The sequence below is a fragment of the Chelonoidis abingdonii genome, chromosome 10 (genome assembly GCF_003597395.2).
Source record: "Chelonoidis abingdonii isolate Lonesome George chromosome 10, CheloAbing_2.0, whole genome shotgun sequence".
Taxonomy (NCBI): Eukaryota; Metazoa; Chordata; order Testudines; family Testudinidae; genus Chelonoidis; species Chelonoidis abingdonii.
In genome coordinates, this window is record NC_133778.1 from 52,806,000 (window position 1) to 52,824,144 (window position 18,145).

The 18,145-nt window shown below is 38.6% G+C and overlaps 1 protein-coding gene across 2 annotated transcripts in view; it reads left to right on the forward strand.

Moving 5' to 3' along the window:
- ARL5A (ARF like GTPase 5A) overlaps positions 1-16,114 on the forward strand; it is a 30,455-nt gene extending 14,341 nt beyond the window's left edge. The window contains exons 5-6 of one of the 2 annotated variants that reach the window (XM_075070228.1): positions 12,419-12,570; positions 14,001-16,114. In XM_075070228.1, coding sequence (XP_074926329.1) covers positions 12,419-12,570; positions 14,001-14,049 — 201 coding nt within the window. In that variant the 3' untranslated portion in view covers positions 14,050-16,114. The remainder of the gene's footprint in view (positions 1-12,418; positions 12,571-14,000) is intronic. The other variant, XM_075070229.1, reaches the window with a different exon arrangement.
- Positions 16,115-18,145: the final 2,031 nt, after the last annotated feature.

Consider the following 18,145-nt stretch of genomic DNA (forward strand, 5'->3'; position numbering starts at 1 on the left):
AGCAGGAAGTTGGACTAGATGACCTCTTGAGGTCCCTTCCCACCCTGATATTCTATGAAAACTCTTTTGACTCAGTCCCTGTTGTCGTCTAGGTTACACCATAAGCTTATGTTTTTCTGTTTTGTTCAAAATAGATGTATTTATAACTCTTTTAATGTTGTTTTTGTTTGAAACTCAAAGCCCATGCAGTAGTTGCAACCTCAACATACATTAGCACAATAAAAGTCAGAAAATGAAACTGACTCAGTTATTATCATTGTTCAGACTGAAAAAGGCAAAAAACCCATACATTGTGACAAATAAAATCAATTTCCCTAATTCTAAAAATGTGCGTAATTAGGAACACAAGTAAAGAGAGTATATCTAAGTATATATAATATATATGACTTGAGTATGTCCGGTTTTTTTTTAAATTGAGTTTTAAATATGAATTTGAACCAAATGTGTCTTGCTCTGTCATTTTCATTATTCTCTTTTAGCTCTTGCTCTGCTCCTTCTAATCCTTCTATCCTGGCCCTGCCCTTATTTCATCTTCCTTACAAATGTATGTTATGATGAAATCACTTATTACATGCTGATATACCACTGGGCAGTGGGGATTCTTTCCCAGAATACTACTGCTGGATTCTATTCAAATAATGTTCTAGTGTTTCAAGACTCAAATCTCTCTCCGCGCAACCGAAGACTTAGAAGAAATTGGAAAACTTTAGACAGTCTTTTTATTTTTGTCAAGTGCAGTGGTCAGTTTATGGAAACAATAGCAATCATAAGCAAGTTCTTGAAAATGCTTCATTTTCCTTGAAACTGTTTTTGTGTGGGCAGTCTGCAATACATTTAATTTACTTTGAATCCCTGCGTTGGATACTCATGGATACGGCTTCTAATGTGTTACTTTGGTTGTCATGGCAACAAAGTCCATCAGTTGATGATTTAAATCTACTCCGTACAGTATTTTAAAATATCTTGGTTTTTCCTCAAAACATTTTTTCTTTTTTAACTGAAATGTTTTTTGACTTATGGGGGTGGACTTAGGCAAAGGGAGGAGGAGAACTGATATAGTATATTGGGCTGGGGTGGTGGTGGTCATGGTGGTGGTGTTTTTTTAATTATTTTTTTCAGCAGTCTTTTATAAAGCAAGTGGTTTAGCAACATTCTTTTTATTTTAGAGTTGGAGAAGAATAATTTTTCTCTCCCAGACTGAGCTACAGTGTGCCAAGTTTCATTTGGGGGTGGGGGAGTTGACTTATTTCTACCCTTAAGCAGTAGAAGCCTTTAAAACAGAGTAAAAAAGAAGTGCTCTCTGAGGGCTTGTCTACACTACTGCATGGGTCGATCTAAAATACGCAACTTCAGCTATGTGAAGTTGATGTACTTAGGTCTATGTTCCACAGTATCTTCACTGCTGATACTCTCCAATCAACTCAGCTTGCGTTTCTCGTTCTGGTGAAGTACTGGAGTCAGCGGGAGAGCGCTTTTTGGCAGGTAGTGTAGACAAGCTCTCAGTTTTATAGTTACTGATCATGTAGGTTTGTTCACTGGAAGTCAAATAGTAAATCATTCATCTGCTGTTTCTTTTCTTCACCTCACCCCTTCTCTTGCATCAAGGAATGCCTACCACAATTCTGCAGATAAGCCTTCCAGTCTGAGACAACTGTCCATTTTAGTCTTTGGATGGGCCAATTTTGTGCTCTAGTATGTGTGACAGTGCATCTCCAAATACAATTGATGATTGTCAATATTGCATATGCAGTTTATGATCAGTCATTCTTTTCTTTTTGCAGTTCTATGAATGAAGTGGTGCATACCTCTCCTACGATAGGCAGCAATGTAGAAGAGATAGTGGTTAACAACACACGTTTTCTAATGTGGGATATTGGAGGGCAAGAGTCTCTTCGATCTTCATGGAATACTTATTATACAAACACAGAGGTAAGAGTTTATTCCCTATTGGAAGATATGTTCTTAAAAAGAATTAAAATAACACCTTTATGAATAATCCAAGAGAGAGTTTGGTTAACTAAAGTTTATATCTTACTCCATTTCAAATATTACTGTAGTGCTTGTAGACATTCTGGATGCTTTTATTTCTATTTGTATGTCCTCCCCTTAGCATGCTGTTCCAGTTCACACCTATATGGTCCATAAGCTACATAACAAAACAGTATAGTTTCATGAGCCAGAAACGAACAATCAAAAAAAGTAAGAACTTTTCTATGTAAGGTACCCTGTTTAAAAATGAGAATAGTCTCATGTGAAAATTTCCCTTATGCTTTTCACAGACAATCTGAATCAGGCACAAAACCAACACTGAAGTATTTAAACATATACATCACCAATATTCATGCATCTTTAACTAAGAAAAGTACATAATTGGCGATATCGGAAACTCTGTGTAGTTGAATTGGAACCTTTTCTGCATTGTCAAGATTGTCCGTTCCTCCCAACATGTTTTCCTTCAGTGCTAAATGTTCTGTACTCTACCCCTGGACCAAATAATGTAGAAACTTAGCTTCTGAAAAATGATTTAATCGTCATAAAAACTGTAACAGTTTGGCCATTTTCAAGTGACTCAGATGTGCATGTAACTCTAGGTTGTTTGTCTTCCAACTGCATGCTTTTACTTGACATAGGTGTTGGGGAGGGCATTTGTGCGACCGTAGCATAGGCTACCCACTTTCCCTTTTAAAATAATTGCTAGTCATTTCATTGCAAAATAGCAGGGCAGGTGGGGAAAAGAATTTGGCGAGTTAGTGTGCTTTTCTTTTTGTAAGAGTATATCAATGGGAATTGGGNAAAAAAAAAAAAATCTGGCTAAAGTTTTTGTGGCATGTCGGTTGGGAAGCCCTCCTCTTCTGAGTATGCTGAAGAGTGCTGAGATTTCTAAGTACTGTCCTCTTTTTAGCCCTTCTCTTGTCTACATACTTGTTATGAAAGTTTTTTTCCTTTACAAGGACAGTCCATATTTTACTGTACCACATTTCCATAAGAGAAATCATATTTTTCCAATAAGGTGCAATACTAATTCTTCCTGCTAACAGTGAAAAATAAATTAATTTGTCATTCTGCTGGAAATGTGTATCCTCTGCCAGAGCACTAGAGTTCTCTAGGAAGCTGGTATTTTGTCATAGATGAATCTCTGTGATGTCCTCCCAAACTGTCTAATTCCTGGATACATGTGCAAATATATTCCCCTTTCCCTGCAACACCTCTGACAGAGCATCTCCCTACTATCAAAGATATGATGGCATCTGACTCCAGTTAAGATCCGTCTACATTGTATAACAGTTTTCTTTTAACTACACAAAATGAAGATATATACCACTACCTCGATATAACGCCACCCGATATAACACGAATTTGGATATAATGTGGTAAAGTGCGGGCTGGGGGGGGCAGGGCTGCACACTCCAGTGGATCAAAGCAAGTTCAATATGACGCGGTAAGACTTTTTGGCTCCCAAGGACTGTGTTATATCGAGGCAGAGGTGTATATCCTCTTTACCATATAGAGACCCTCTCTTCCAGATCAATTTCTTTGTTCAAATTCTGCTTTGGACCAACTTCATAAATTCCTGACGCCGATGTCCTTTCCCTTAGCTACTTCCATGAATAATCAGGAATTTATCCCTAGGAAATATAAGTGATTATTGTGGGTAAGAGCTGAGATCACTCAGATATAGATAGCTGTTCCTGGGTCCTTACTTGAAATTCTACCAAGAAATATGTAATAATGTAAATAGTATAAAGATCCTGTGTTTTCAGGTTTTATAAGTCAAACATTTTACTGTGAAATCTGGATGGCTTATCTAGACCTTTAACTACATTTGAGGAATTGTCCCAGGAGCAAGCTTGGACAAAAAGTTTAATTTCTGAGAGATGTACAAGTTAGACTGAAAGATCTTGACTTTAAAAAAAATAACTATTTTAAGAAATCTTTCTGCACAATGTTATCTTAATAAAAAAAAATAAAAAAAAGTGACACTTCTGTACAGTAAGGTAAATTCAAGAAAGTGTATCTGTCTGTAGCATATATGACAGAATTCTGAATGCCTGACTTGGAAAGCACATAATTATTAGTTGGATGACTAAACCTCATGTCTGGAGGTGGATACAGAGTGGGGTGGAGAGTATCCCAAAGTCCAAGGGCAGCACGTATATGAACCCATCCATGGCTGCTGGAAAATACTAGGATCCTGTCCCCACACCTTGATTAGGGGTTCCGTCTTTTTATATATATAATATTAAGAGTGTGGTGCTAGGAACAGCTAAGATACGGCGCAGAACCCTCAAACTCCCAGGCCTCTGGTAGAGGACCCAAGGTTGAGGAAGACACATACCACCCACAGGGGTGAGAGGGGAATTTTATTTATTTTATTTTTTTTATGACTGGATAACATAGTGGTTAAGAGCGCTGCCCTTTGATACGAGAGACCGGGGTTCAAATCCCGGTTGGTACCCAACTTTCCAGTAGGGGTCCTTGGGCAAAAGACCCCCTAACGCTTCACCTGCCTACCTCAAATATGAGAATGACACGAACTAGGAGAGTCATGCCGGCTCCGACGTCGCCCGGATTAACAAGGTCCGCGCCAGATGTTGAGGAACCAGGACAATCTGACGATAAGTGGGCTACTGGAACAAACCATTCATGGACGAGACAAGAGAACCTGGAATTGATGGAATGCTACTACAACAGTAGACCTAATGAGAGGGGATATATGAAACGTATGAGGGGACTGTGGATGGACAAAAGACCTACATCCACACTTACTGAGAAACAGCTAGTTACCCAACGCTTCAACATAGTAAAGAGGAAGCTGCTCTCACAGCTTGAGATAGACCAACTCCACATTACATCCCAGACTCAAGAAGACCTGGAAGAACAAGTGGATGTGCAGCCCACACCTGAAGCTGAAACTTCACTGCCACCCCCTCCATTGCAGAGCACAGCAGCTGATATGAGGCATAAGATCATGGAGAAACTAGCTACAGTCAATCCTCGAGACCGATTACCAAGGCTCAGTGGAGAAGTACCATCAGATAGTATGTTAGAAGATGCCAATAGAGCCCTCATGACAATCCCTACTACCACCATAACTCAAACCAATGAACTGGTATACGCTACAGCCTCTGTAATCCTGGAGATGCTTGGCTACACGATCAAGAAGAACAACAGTATGTACCCACCCTGGAAAATGAGGTTGGAGGATAAGATCAAGGCGACTCGGAGAGAAGTTAGTCAGCTGGTGGAACTACAGAAGGGTGTAGAGATTAAGGATAAGACTCAGCCACTGAAAAAATACAAGGGCCTGGCTCCATCTGAAGCCCTAGAGACTGCTAAACAAAGGCTCACAGCACTGGCTACCAGGCTAAGGAGATACACTAGAGAAGCAGAGGCCAAAAAAGTAAATGCCCTGTTCTCCAAAGAACCATCCAAGGTGTACTCCCAACTGCAGTGCAACAACACAATAACAGCAGAGCCACCAGCAGCAGAAACTGAACAGTACTGGAAGAACATATGGGAGAAAGAGAAGACTCATAACACCAGTGCAAAGTGGCTGCAGGACCTGAGAACAGAGCACAGCAATCTCCCAGAACAGAAACCAGTCACCATCACAGTAGAAGGCATCTAGCAGCGGGTCAAGAACATGAAGAGCTGGACAGCACCTGGACCAGACATGATCCACACCTACTGGCTAAAGAAACTAACAGCAGTGCATGAACGCCTAGCAGCACAGATGAACCAGCTGCTAGCAGCAGGCTCCCACCCAAACTGGCTAACACAAGGAAGGACAGTACTGATCATGAAAGACCCCTGCAAGGGGACAGAACCGTCCAACTACCGGCCAATAACCTGCCTCCCCACAACATGGAAAGTCCTATCAGGCATCATAGCTGCCAAGCTACAGGACCACATGGGCCAGTACATGAGCACAGCTCAGAAGGGCATTGGGAACAACACCAGAGGCTCAAAACACCAGTTGCTCATAGATAGAGCAGTCGCCCAAGACTCAAGGTCTAGACAGACCAATCTGAGCACAGCCTGGATTGACTACAGGAAAGCCTACGACTCAATGCCGCACACGTGGATCTGTGAATGTCTGGCGCTATACAAAGTCAACAGGACACTAAGGACCTTCCTCAAGAATTCAATGGGACTATGGAAGACAACACTGGAAGTCAACTCAAGGCAGCTTGCACAAGTGGCCATCAAGTGCGGCATATACCAAGGTGATGCACTGTCCCCGCTGCTGTTCTGCATAGGCTTAAACCCCCTCAGCCAGATAATCACAAGGACTGGATACGGGTACAGGTTCAGGAGTGGAACTACCATCAGCCACCTCCTCTACATGGATGACATCAAGCTGTATGCTAAGAATGAACGAGACATCGACTCGCTAATCCACCTGACGCGGATCTACAGTGAGGATATCGGGATGTCATTCGGACTGGAGAAGTGTGGCCGGATGGTAGTGAAGAGAGGGAAGGTAGTCAAGACTGATGGGGTGGAACTACCAGCGGGCCACATAGCAGACATACAGACCAGCTACAAGTACCTTGGCATCCCACAGTCACATGGAAACCACGATGAGGAGGCAAGGAAGACAGCAACATCCAAGTATCACCAAAGGATAAGACAGGTCCTGAAGAGCCAGCTCAGTGGGAAGAACAAGATCCACGCCATCAACAGATACGCCCTGCCGGTCATCAGATACCCTGCCGGTATAGTGAGCTGGCCAAAGGAGGACATGGAGGCTGCCGATGTGAAGACCCGGAAGCTCCTCACAATGCACGGAGGTTTCCACCCCAAGTCCAACACCCAGAGACTGTATACTAGCCGGAAAGAAGGCGGGCGGGGCTTGGTGAGCGTCAAAGCCACTGTCCTGGATGAAACCCGGAACATCCAGGAGTACATCAGTAAGATGGCCCCCAAAGATGAGCTGCTGAGAGAATGCCTGAGGCAGCAGCAGACATGGGAGGAAGACCAAGCAGAAGAAGTGCCATGGCAAGACAAGACCCTGCATGGGATGTACCATCGACAGATAGCTGAGGTGGCTGACATTGGGAAATCCTACCAGTGGCTGGAAAGGGCTGGACTAAAAGACAGCACTGAGGCACTGATCATAGCAGCACAGGAACAGGCACTGAGCACCAGATCCATTGAAGCAGGGGTCTACCACACTAGAGAGGACCCAAGGTGCAGACTGTGCAGAGAGGCCTCAGAGACAGTCCAACACATAGTGGCAGGATGTAAGATGCAGGCAGGAACAGCATACACTGAACGGCACAACCAAGTGGCTGGCATTGTGTACAGGAACATCTGCACAGCGTATGGGCTAGACCCTCCCAAGACCAGATGGGAGATTCCACAGAAGGTTGTGGAGAATAGCAGGGCTAAGATTCTGTGGGACTTCCAGATCCAGACGGACAGGCAGGTACTGGCCAATCAACCAGACGTCGTGGTAATAGACAAGGACCAGAAGACAGCGGTGGTGATAGATATAGCAGTGCCAAGTGACAGCAACATCAGGAAGAAGGAATATGAGAAGCTGGAGAAGTACCAGGGCCTGAAAGAGGAACTAGAGAGGATGTGGAAAGTGAAGGCCAAAGTGGTCCCAGTGGTGGTAGGAGCACTCGGGGCTGTGACTCCTAAGCTGGGTGAGTGGCTCCAACAGATCCCAGGAACAACATCAGAGCTCTCTGTCCAGAAGAGTGCAGTGCTAGGAACAGCTAAGATACTGTGCAGCACCCTCAAACTCCCAGGCCTCTGGTAGAGGACCCGAGGTTGAGGAAGACACATACCACCCATAGGGGTGAGAGGGGAATTTTTTTTTATTATATATAAATATATATATAAAAATCATATTCATCCATCTATCTATATTGCTAGCAGAGAACAGCTAGAACACTGATCTATCACTCCAGAAGTCTTGGCTGCTGCAAGCAGATGAGCGTAGAGAAACAGAAAAGGTTTCCATTACTCAGTTCCTTCCCCATTCCCTCCCACTTTTTTTTGAATGGAGTCAAAATTGTTTTCCTTGTTAAATAACTCAAGCTTCTTTCTGTGCAACAAATAGCTTAGTAGTTTTACTTAACAAAACATAACCAAAAGCAAGCTAATACTTAGACTTGGAGAGATCTTCCGTGAGCTGACTCAAAAAATAAAATTGAGTAATCTTATTCTTTCTAAAAATATTGGGAATATTTTGAGTACTGAAACTGAATTAAAAGAATAAAATTGGCCAGAAAGCATTAAAACAACTTACAAGGCTGTGGGTAAATATTGAAGCCCTAGAAAGATAATTAAATAATTCATATGTGATAAATGACTAAATGAGAACACAGTGTATCTCTCTCTAGTGAAACCACAGAAGAATCCTTTGATAAAGGAGACAAATGAGACCTATAGTATTTCTAAAAGAAAATACCACAGATGATTCAGATGCTACTAATCCTACCACTGAGTCATGTTTGGCCTTAGTCAAGCTGTTTCACTTCTCTCTTCCCTGTGTGACAAATTGAGGTGATACCTACCAACCTCAGGGGATCATAGCAGATTACATATGAACCTCAGATATGAACACCTTGGGAATGGAGGTTGTTCATAACTCTGAAATGTTTATAACTGAACAAAATGTTACGGTTCTTTCAAACATTTACAAATGAACGTTGACTTAATACAGCTTTGAAACTTCACTGTGCAGAAGAAAAATGCTGCTTTTAACCATCTTAAATTAAATGAAACAACCATGGAAACAGTTTCCTTACCTTGTCTAAAAAATTTTTTTAAACTGTCCCTTTATTTTGTTAGTAGTTTACATTTAACACAGTACTGTATTATATTTGTTTTTTTTCCCCTATCTCTGCTGCCTGATTGTGTACTTCTGGTTCCAAATGAGGTGTGTGGTTGACCAGTCCATTTGTAACTGTGGTGTTTGTAGCTCTGAGGTTCTACTGTACTGCTACTTGCTTAAGGGAATACTGTCAATTTGATTTTGTTGTAATTTAATCAATTAAAATATATACTTTCTTATAGCATTCGGATAGTGAAAATCCATAAATGCTTAATGTTAGCAGAATAAACAACTCTATGTTTAGGAGAGTCTTTGGGGCAGGCTGAGAGTAACAACACCTAACCTGTTAAGAACCTCTGCCTCCCCTTTCAGTCAGTATAGTCAGTTGCTTACCAGTAATAGCAGAAGAGGTGAAATGGATCAAAAACCTTTTAGGGCTTAAGGAAGGCAGTGCATTAGGAACTGTCTATACTCGCATCATTGATAAGTGCACAAAGTTTTAAAAAAAAAATAAAAAAAACTGTAAGAATAAAACCAAATTTTCCTCTAATCTCTTTCATGTATAGTAGTAACTTTAGTGATTACTCGTAGAATTAATAGATACAAACACTTCAGGTGGAAATGTGACTTGCAAATTAACAATGTCCTTTTAAAAACAGTTATTTTCAGGCCTGAAATTGTACTGTACGTATGTCATGTTCTATTAGAACTTTAATATTCGAGTTAAAGGCTTTCATTCTCCCCATGGTACCTTCTTTCCTCACATGTCATGGAATTTATAAAAGATGAGTGTTTCTTAAAAAGTTGAATCTTCCCAGGCACTGCGTGTTGAGATTAGTGGCAAGGTGGTCTTTTGTTGTGTGATAGTCTAATAGAGTATTAGGCCATGATCCCTCATTCTGTAGCAGATTGGCAGACAGCTGCACCTGCATGAAGTATCACTGAGGCTCTGCAGTGATGCAGCAGCCTGCCCACACATTACAGGATGGCAGCCTTAGTGTCTACTAAGGATATGTAGTTACTTAAAGTCTGATATAACTGAGGTTCATTTACCTGCTTTCTCTTGTAAGTAGTTCCAATTTGATGTGTTGAAAATTTTAATTTAATAAATGTAAATTTCTGATTATATTTAAGGTTTTAGGCTTACTAAATGTAAAACTGGCATTAATATGGAGTAATAAGACGAAATATAGCCACATAAAAATGCAGAAATGTGTACAAAGTAATTGGGTGGCACAATATAGGCCATGTTGAAGATCAGCACTATATTTTTATAACTAAATATCCTCTATTAGTAGAGGGGGGAGGGAAAAATATTTCATCCAAAAACCTAAATGTCATTGTAAGTGATCGTGGTATTCTGCTCTTGTTTGCTCTTAAACATTTCTATAGTTCTTCCTTTAACTTTGACCTCCATTTGGTAGTCCACAAATGAGATTTCAGTATTTAAGTCTGACAAAAAAATAGATGATAGATTAATATATGATAGATGGTGTAATTGTGTGTAAAAGAGGTAACTTAGTTCTTCTCAAAGAACTAAATGTAATATTAGGTGCCTATCAAATGCAAGGCAAAATTCAGAAGTTTTGCTATTGCATTAGGTGTTTACTAACTGGTTTTCATGCAATACTTTTAGGCAAGAATATGACTTAAAAAAGGAAATTGTGGGAGGAGGAGTGGGAGAGCCGTTTTCACTGTGAGAAGGAAGAAGTCAGATGTCTCGTGACATATGGTAAAATTCATTATGAGGCCAGTGCTCCTTGCTCCATATTAGCTTGCTATTTGAGTTTAAATGCAACATCAGTGAAACAGTTGTCATGAGGTTCAGCGGCTGCTTGATCCAAAATGCACTATATTGGTTATATACCATGATGAAATTGCATGCTACAATCAGCAACTTCCGCAGTATCTAGTCTGTTGCATTTAGAATATGTAGTGGTTGTATAATGTTTAATTTGTAGTTAAATAACGAAGCTTTAGTATTGCTTATACAAATTTGAGGGAAAACTAGAACTTTAAACAATGTCAGTTTCATTGGTTTGTCACAATTATCAGACAGTTTTTTTGCTTTAGGAGCATCAATCCAGTAGTGACTGTATGACTTTGTTAACTCAAGGTCTGACATGACTAACATCTGTTTGCAGTGTTGTTGTAGCTGTGTTGGTTCCAGGGTATTAGAGAAACAAGGTGGATGAAGTAATAGCTTTTATTGAGCCAACATTCTGTTGGTGACAGAGACAAGCTTTTAAGCTTTCACAGGTCTTCAGGTCTAGAAAAGGTACTCATTGTCACAGCTAAATACAAGGTGGAACAGATGGTTTAGCATAAGTAGTTATGGAAGGGTCTGGTGCTGCTTTCAGTTGGGAGTCTATTGGGGGGCTTGCTTAGGATGATGAAGTCGGAAGGTTGTTTTGAAGGCCAGATGAGGTGATTCAGGAAAAACTTCTTTCAAGATGTGGTCCCTATCTGCATGGGCTGAAGCTTAGGCTCTGAAGCCTCGGGAGTGGTATGGTCTTGAGACCCCAATCTCCAGCCTGAACTGCAACTTCAAAACACTGTCTACCGCTATTTTTTTAGAGCACTGGTGTGAACCTTGCTAGCCTGAGCCTGACCCTGGGTGGGAGGCTCACTCCAAAATGCTGTGTAGACATAATGTCTGTGTGAAATGCTAGTGCAGATAATGCACCTTGTCCATGAGCCCTTGAATGAACTGGTGATCCACTGTGGATCTATAATAGATTTTAAAGGTGGAAAAAACTCTGTAAACAAAATGACAAATGTTTCCAATGCCAATCAGAAACTGATAGACTAACAGTTGCGCTCATATTTTGTAAGTTTCAGTTATGCTTAAAAACACAGGCAACATGTTTTCATTCTGGATTTTGAAACCTTTCAAAATTCTAAAAGCAGAATGTGTGTTAGCACTTAAGTGAAAGATGCATGCACAAATGTTTTCAATATCATAAAAAGAACAGGAGTACTTGTGGCACCTTAGAAACTAACAAATTTATTTTAGCATAAGCTTTTGTGGGCTACAGCTCACTTCTTCGGATGCATAGAATGGAAGACACAAACAGAAGATATTTATACATAGAACATGAAAAGGTGGAATAGCCATACCAACTGTCAGAGGCCAATCAATTGAGATGAGCTATCAGCAGCAGGAGAAAAAAACCTTTTGAAGCGATAATCAAGATGACCCATAGAAGGTGTGAGGAGAACTTAACATGGGGAAATAGACTCAATTAGTGTAATGACCCAACCATTCCCAGTCTCTGTTTAAACCTAAGTTAATTGTATCTAATTTGCATATTAATTCGAGTTCAGTCTCTTTGGAGTCTGTTTTGAAGCTTTTTTGGTTGCGAAATTGCCACCTTCAAGACTGTCACTGAGTGGTTAGAGAGGTTGAAGTGTTCTCCCACTGGTTTTTGAATGTTGTGATTCCTGATGTCAGATTTGTGTCCATTTTATTCTTTTGCGTAGAGACTGTCTGGTTTGGCCAGTGTACATGGCAGAGGGGCATTGCTGGCACATGATGGCATATACCTAATTTGACCCTGAGAAATCTGTGAAATCTTAATAGATAAATAATTAAACCTCTAAACTTTTTTCTCTCTTTCTCTGTAGGATTTAAAGAAAGCAGGTTTGCTTATTTTTGCTAACAAACAAGATGTTAAAGAGTGCATGACGATAACTGAAATATCCCAGTTTCTGAAACTAACTTCAGTTAAAGATCACCAGTGGCATATCCAAGCATGCTGTGCTCTAACTGGCGAGGGGTAAGAATTCTTCTAGGGAATACTTTCTGAATAACTTTGGTACCTGTATCGTGGTCTGCTGTTTGACGTACATCCCCTAGCTCACCTATCCATTCTGAGACCTGACTCTCAAGGCAACATTAAAAATGATATCCTTTTAAACATGAATTCTTCCTTGGGCCCTGTATTAAATTCAGCAACATACAGAACATTCAAGGAAAAACCAAAACCTGCCCCAGAGATGTAGTACCACTGGGAAATAACTGTCATGTACTGTGAAGAGATACTGTTCATTACGTGTACGGGTTGTTTAGCTTTTTAAAAGGTGTAACTCACCTCACTAGTCTTTGTTAAAGCACACAGCAGTGGCAGTTATGTGGCAGGTTACAATGAAAAGCAGCTATGTCTGTTACAGAGAACACGTGGTCACTTATGTGAACCAGGGAGTTAAGAAACTTTTATCTATTTTTCTGGTATTGTCACTGAAATAAGCAAAATAAAATGGAGAGAGACCAAGGTGACTTGAAGACAAATTTTAATGCCAAGTCTTCAAAGTGACACATTTTTAAAATACTTTCAAAAAGAGCATTTAAAATCTGACAATGTCAATTGAGTGCATTCATATTGGAGGTTATTTGGGAGAATTTTAGTGGTATCCTGAAAGGCTCCATGTTTCATTACCATTCTCCTTTAGGTTATATAGTCATGTCTAGCTCAGATAGAATTTAAGTTGGCTCAGTAATCTAGTTTCTTGTTAACACATAAACCACAGCCTATCTGATACTCTTGGAAGTCAGCAGAGTAGTGATGGTTCAGATGGGTACAGAGACTGACCTGACCCTAGATGTGGTCACATCAGGTCACTGTGGGGACATATTTAGGCTTGGCAGAATTCAATTTTTACTTTATCATTTTGAGGGATAATATCAATGTTTGTTTTTAAGATTTTTTTCTATTTCTATTGATTTTAAGAGTTCAGAGTTGCAGTGAATTATGGAGGGGTCAAGCAGTAATTATTTAATGACAATTGATGCTGAGATTCAAAAAGTTTTAATGGTTAAAGCTGTATAACCATTAAAATACATATCACCAACAGCACATCAAAATATACAAAGAAAACATCCATAAATCAAACTCTAAGTTCAAATAGCATTTTTCTTTCTTTGAATATCCTTAAATTTTGATTACTATTGATGATAATTTTCATTGGTTTGTGTATGTATGGTAAAATCATTTTGCCAGCATTTACCAATTTAAAAATCTAATCCTTCCAAGCCTACACACATTGTTAAGGGATTGTTAGAAGTTTACAATCTTACTTTTACTGCCAAGGTTGCAGGACTTTCACAAGCATATGGTGTCAGAGTTCTGACTAAAGTTACCATGACAGAATATTTATAGTTAGTTTTTTTTTTTAATGCAAAAATACATATTTTAATTTTTATTTACAGATTGTGCCAAGGACTTGAATGGATGATGTCAAGACTTAAAATCAGATGATTTTTAATGATCTCTTTGCACCAACATTGCATACAAAAGTGCTGTACTTATGGATACCTTAGTTACCTGTACCTATGGTAACTTGCAAAATTAATGGGTTAGATGTATTTATAATAAACTGATTTCAACTTTATTTTCTACACACGTCTTTGAAAACAGATGAAGATGAAAGCTCTAGTTTATTTTCCCATTAGTTTACTCTGAAGATAGGTTTAAAAACTGTAGTTGACGTTCTTCTCAAGATAAAGCCACTCAGGACTATGTGTGGTGAGTATGAAGTAAGAGAGAGGAATTTTTAACTTTACATTTTATATTCCAATATAACTCTCCTAGTTGAAGGTGTTGACCTCGTTATTCCAGTAAATTAGCAAGCAAATCAGTGGTATAGGTATTGACTTTCCAGTATTTTAAAAACTTGTTGAAATGTGCTACAGATACAAAAATATTTTCCTCTGTGTATTGTACATATTTGTGTATATTTATACCTCAAGTTTAGGTTAACCGAAATCTGTTCCAAGAAAAAGTGAATAACACTGAATCTCGGTGTACTGAGAATAGTACTAATGTTGAGATTGTTGACATGTCACAACTGCTTTTCCTTTGTTCTCTGTACTGCTCTAACCTTCACCAAATAATTGGTGCACCATTTCTTTATAAAGTGAAATCTCTTAAGACTAGTGGTTTTTATACTTCTCCATATATATATATATACTCTGCTACTGAGAATGATCACAAAAAGGGATAGTGTGTCTGAATGTGGATTTTATACTTTGTTCAGTATTGGCAACTAACTTCAATTCTTTGCTAAATGGTAAAGAATCCAAAAAGTTAGCATTCTCATTTTGTTAGGTAAGACCATTCCAAAAAATGCCCGTGTTCTGCTTTGCTTTATGCTATCATGTTGAGTATTTATGATAGATTCCTATCTAGGGGGTAAATCTTAACCATTAATAAAGGGGAAATGTGTCTTAGTTTTCCTTATGCAAAGAAGTGACCAAAAAAGTGTGCTATAATGTTCTCACCAGAAATCTTACAAAACAGTCTATCTTGTATTGGTATTTTCAGAGGAAGAGGACACTGACTGGTAATAATCCAAAATTGCTGAAGTAACTATTTGTATATGTGTATAAGAGACTGATGTGGTAGAGAGGAAAGAATACACTTTTCCACTGTAAATGATGCTTGATTCTGCTGCTATAGAAGTCCCTGTGAAAACTCAGAATTAAATGATGCGTTAGCATCATAATGCTGAGGCCCCAACTGAATGGTCACGATTCATAGGGAATATGCAAAGAATTATGAGAATCATGACTATCTTGTCCTTCCTATATTGGTAAATGGGCATAGTGTGGGACGGTCCTAATATAGAAATAGTTGAGAACCACTGGTGTAAAGGATTTTGGTTCTTCATGAGTATGACACTTGGGTGGTGTGAAATGTTATTCATATAATGAAATGTGAGCATAATCACAGATTTTCTGTCTTATTCTGTAGATATGTATATTTAAGTAATAATATTGTAAAACTAGACAAAAGTGTAAGGACAAGACCATTTTAAACCTGGTTTAATTTTTAAGGCAGTTATGAACTCATCTTTAGAAGATGAGATTGTGAAACACATCCAATTTCCATTTAATTTAGTTTAGTTCATTTGTGTACTGCATTGTATTGGTTAAAATGTTGACATAGTATTCATGGGGACAATAATGAAGACCACTTCAAAAGTGTGTATTTAACAACTGAATTGTCCCAAGTATGAAATATAACTTTCTGATGTAGTTAGGAAATCTCTTTTGCTAATTGGCTGATGGAGGTTCTGCTGTGTCCATTTTTTAAAATTCATACATACATGCCTTTTATGTAAATAAATGTATGTATGAGATCAGTGTTATTAACTAACTGGTATATTGCATAATGTGTGAATGTTTAAAGGAAAAAATAACAATGAAAAGACTGTTTAAGTTTATCTGCAGGTATTTTCGAGAAACAAAAATGCATCTTTTGAACACAGAAATGAATAATTTTAGCTTTCCTACTCTAACAAAAAATAAAATACTGGACTTAACTTACATCCGTAATTTTCATCTTCAAATACCGCAACTATTCTTTTTTTGAGATTTTCTTTCATGCTTGAAGTGCTATATTCTTTTGTCTGAATCGCTGTTGCTTTTAAATTGTAACTTTTTTTATAAGATAAAAATCGCTCTTAACGGAATATGAAATACAAAACTGTATTCATGTAAAATTTTTAAAAATATTTTCTTGGAATTTGCTGTTCTTACCCTGTTCAGGTTTTTATGGCTTAAAATGTTTCCCTAATAAATAGCATGGCTGAAGGGAATCTATAAATATTGTTCTAAAGCATGACTTATATGTCGAACAGGGTTTGGAAGCCTTCTAATAGTTCACATGCATTATCTTCCCTCTTCCAGGTGATGGGGAAACCATCCATTTCTCTCTCAATGCGGTAGCCAAATATCCATGTGATTTTATTATTTGTGTTGAAGTAGTGGCAAGAGGTCCCCATTAGGAGTCAATATCTTATTGCATGCACAGGGCACAGCATTCACACTCAATAAATTGTTCCAGGCCCAAAGTGTTTTTAATATAACCACCCATAGACAATCTGATGGGCTTTGAGAAGCAGTGAAGCCTTAATTAAGGGTAAATTAGGCAATCCACCCACTTTTTCCTGCTAACTTCAATGTTTCATATGTGTGGTTTAGGTTTAAACTTACTTTTAAAACTAATGGTGATCCCATTTAAACAGAAAGCAAGGTTGTCTTTCTCCTCTAGTCAGGACCTGTTACTTAATATGCATGTGGCTTCACCAGCATTGTATGTTTGGAGAATTGTTGATTTATAAACTGGTAATAATCAAGAGGGGATATGTATGAAACTGATATGAATCTTGTGTTTATTCTTAAGTAAAATTAAGCAACTGATTATAACTATCTCTTGCTTATGATATTCATTGCACCTTTTAGAATGTGGAATTTTTTTTCAGGGGTAAAACAGATAATCTTGAAGATTTAAGCAGGTAGTATTGTCTAGTAGTTTAGAGTACAGGACCAGGGATAGGAGATTTGGGTTTTAATCATGGTGATCTTGAGTGATTCATTAATCTTTCCTTTGTCTCCATTCCCGTATCTAAAATGAGGATAGCAGTTACCATATTTGCCTCACCGAGGGGGTTGTGAGGCTTCATTAAAGTTTATCAAGTACTCAGGTTTAAGGCACCATACAAAATAGAATTTTTGCACCCAGATATTAAGATGATGGCCTTGGCAGAAAAGTATGTAGTAAGATTCTGTCTGCCTGAAGGTGTTTTAAGAGAATTTGTGCATTTCTTCCAAATTATTGTAACATGAACTTTTTACACAGAATGTGTAAGCATCTGTATGCAGTTAATGCCTGTTGGTTTTATCCCATTGCAGACCCCTCTTTGCTCTCCATCTTAATGTATAGCTCCTTGTTATGCATGGAGATATCTGAATTAAGTTATAATTAACATATGTTAAGGCTTAATTCTGTACATAGAAGAAATTCTTTTTTGCATATATGCTATTCCCTAATTCCATTAACTCTCTAACACCACTCCAATTCTGAACAGTTAAATTAAATAGTGAGTGACACAACTTCATTTGTGCTGCCCTTGGTAATGTTCTGGAGTTCCATCTTCTCCCTATCTTGGCTTTTATACACATTTCTTTTATATAAGCTTAACTCCCAGTTGAAATGTAGAGTCCTGTACATAACTCCCACTGAGATCAGTGCCAGCTGAGGGTAATATATCGTCTTTGGTATACAGCTTGGGAATGTGATTTTTTGTTGTTTTGTTTTTAAGTTTCTTGTATGCCTCAAAATGACCTTAATATTTAAAGGTTTGCATTTCAGTTTTCCACAGATGGATATTCACAGCTCAGAGGTACACTTGATGGATGAATAATTTGTTATATGGTCCAACTGCCACTAGTATCTTGAAAAATAAATAACTGCATGTAGATTAACTCTTTTTTTAAACAAAAAAGGTTACTAGGACATTTAGCATGGAGAATTTTGGAGAATAGATCAGCAATACATGCAGATATCTAGC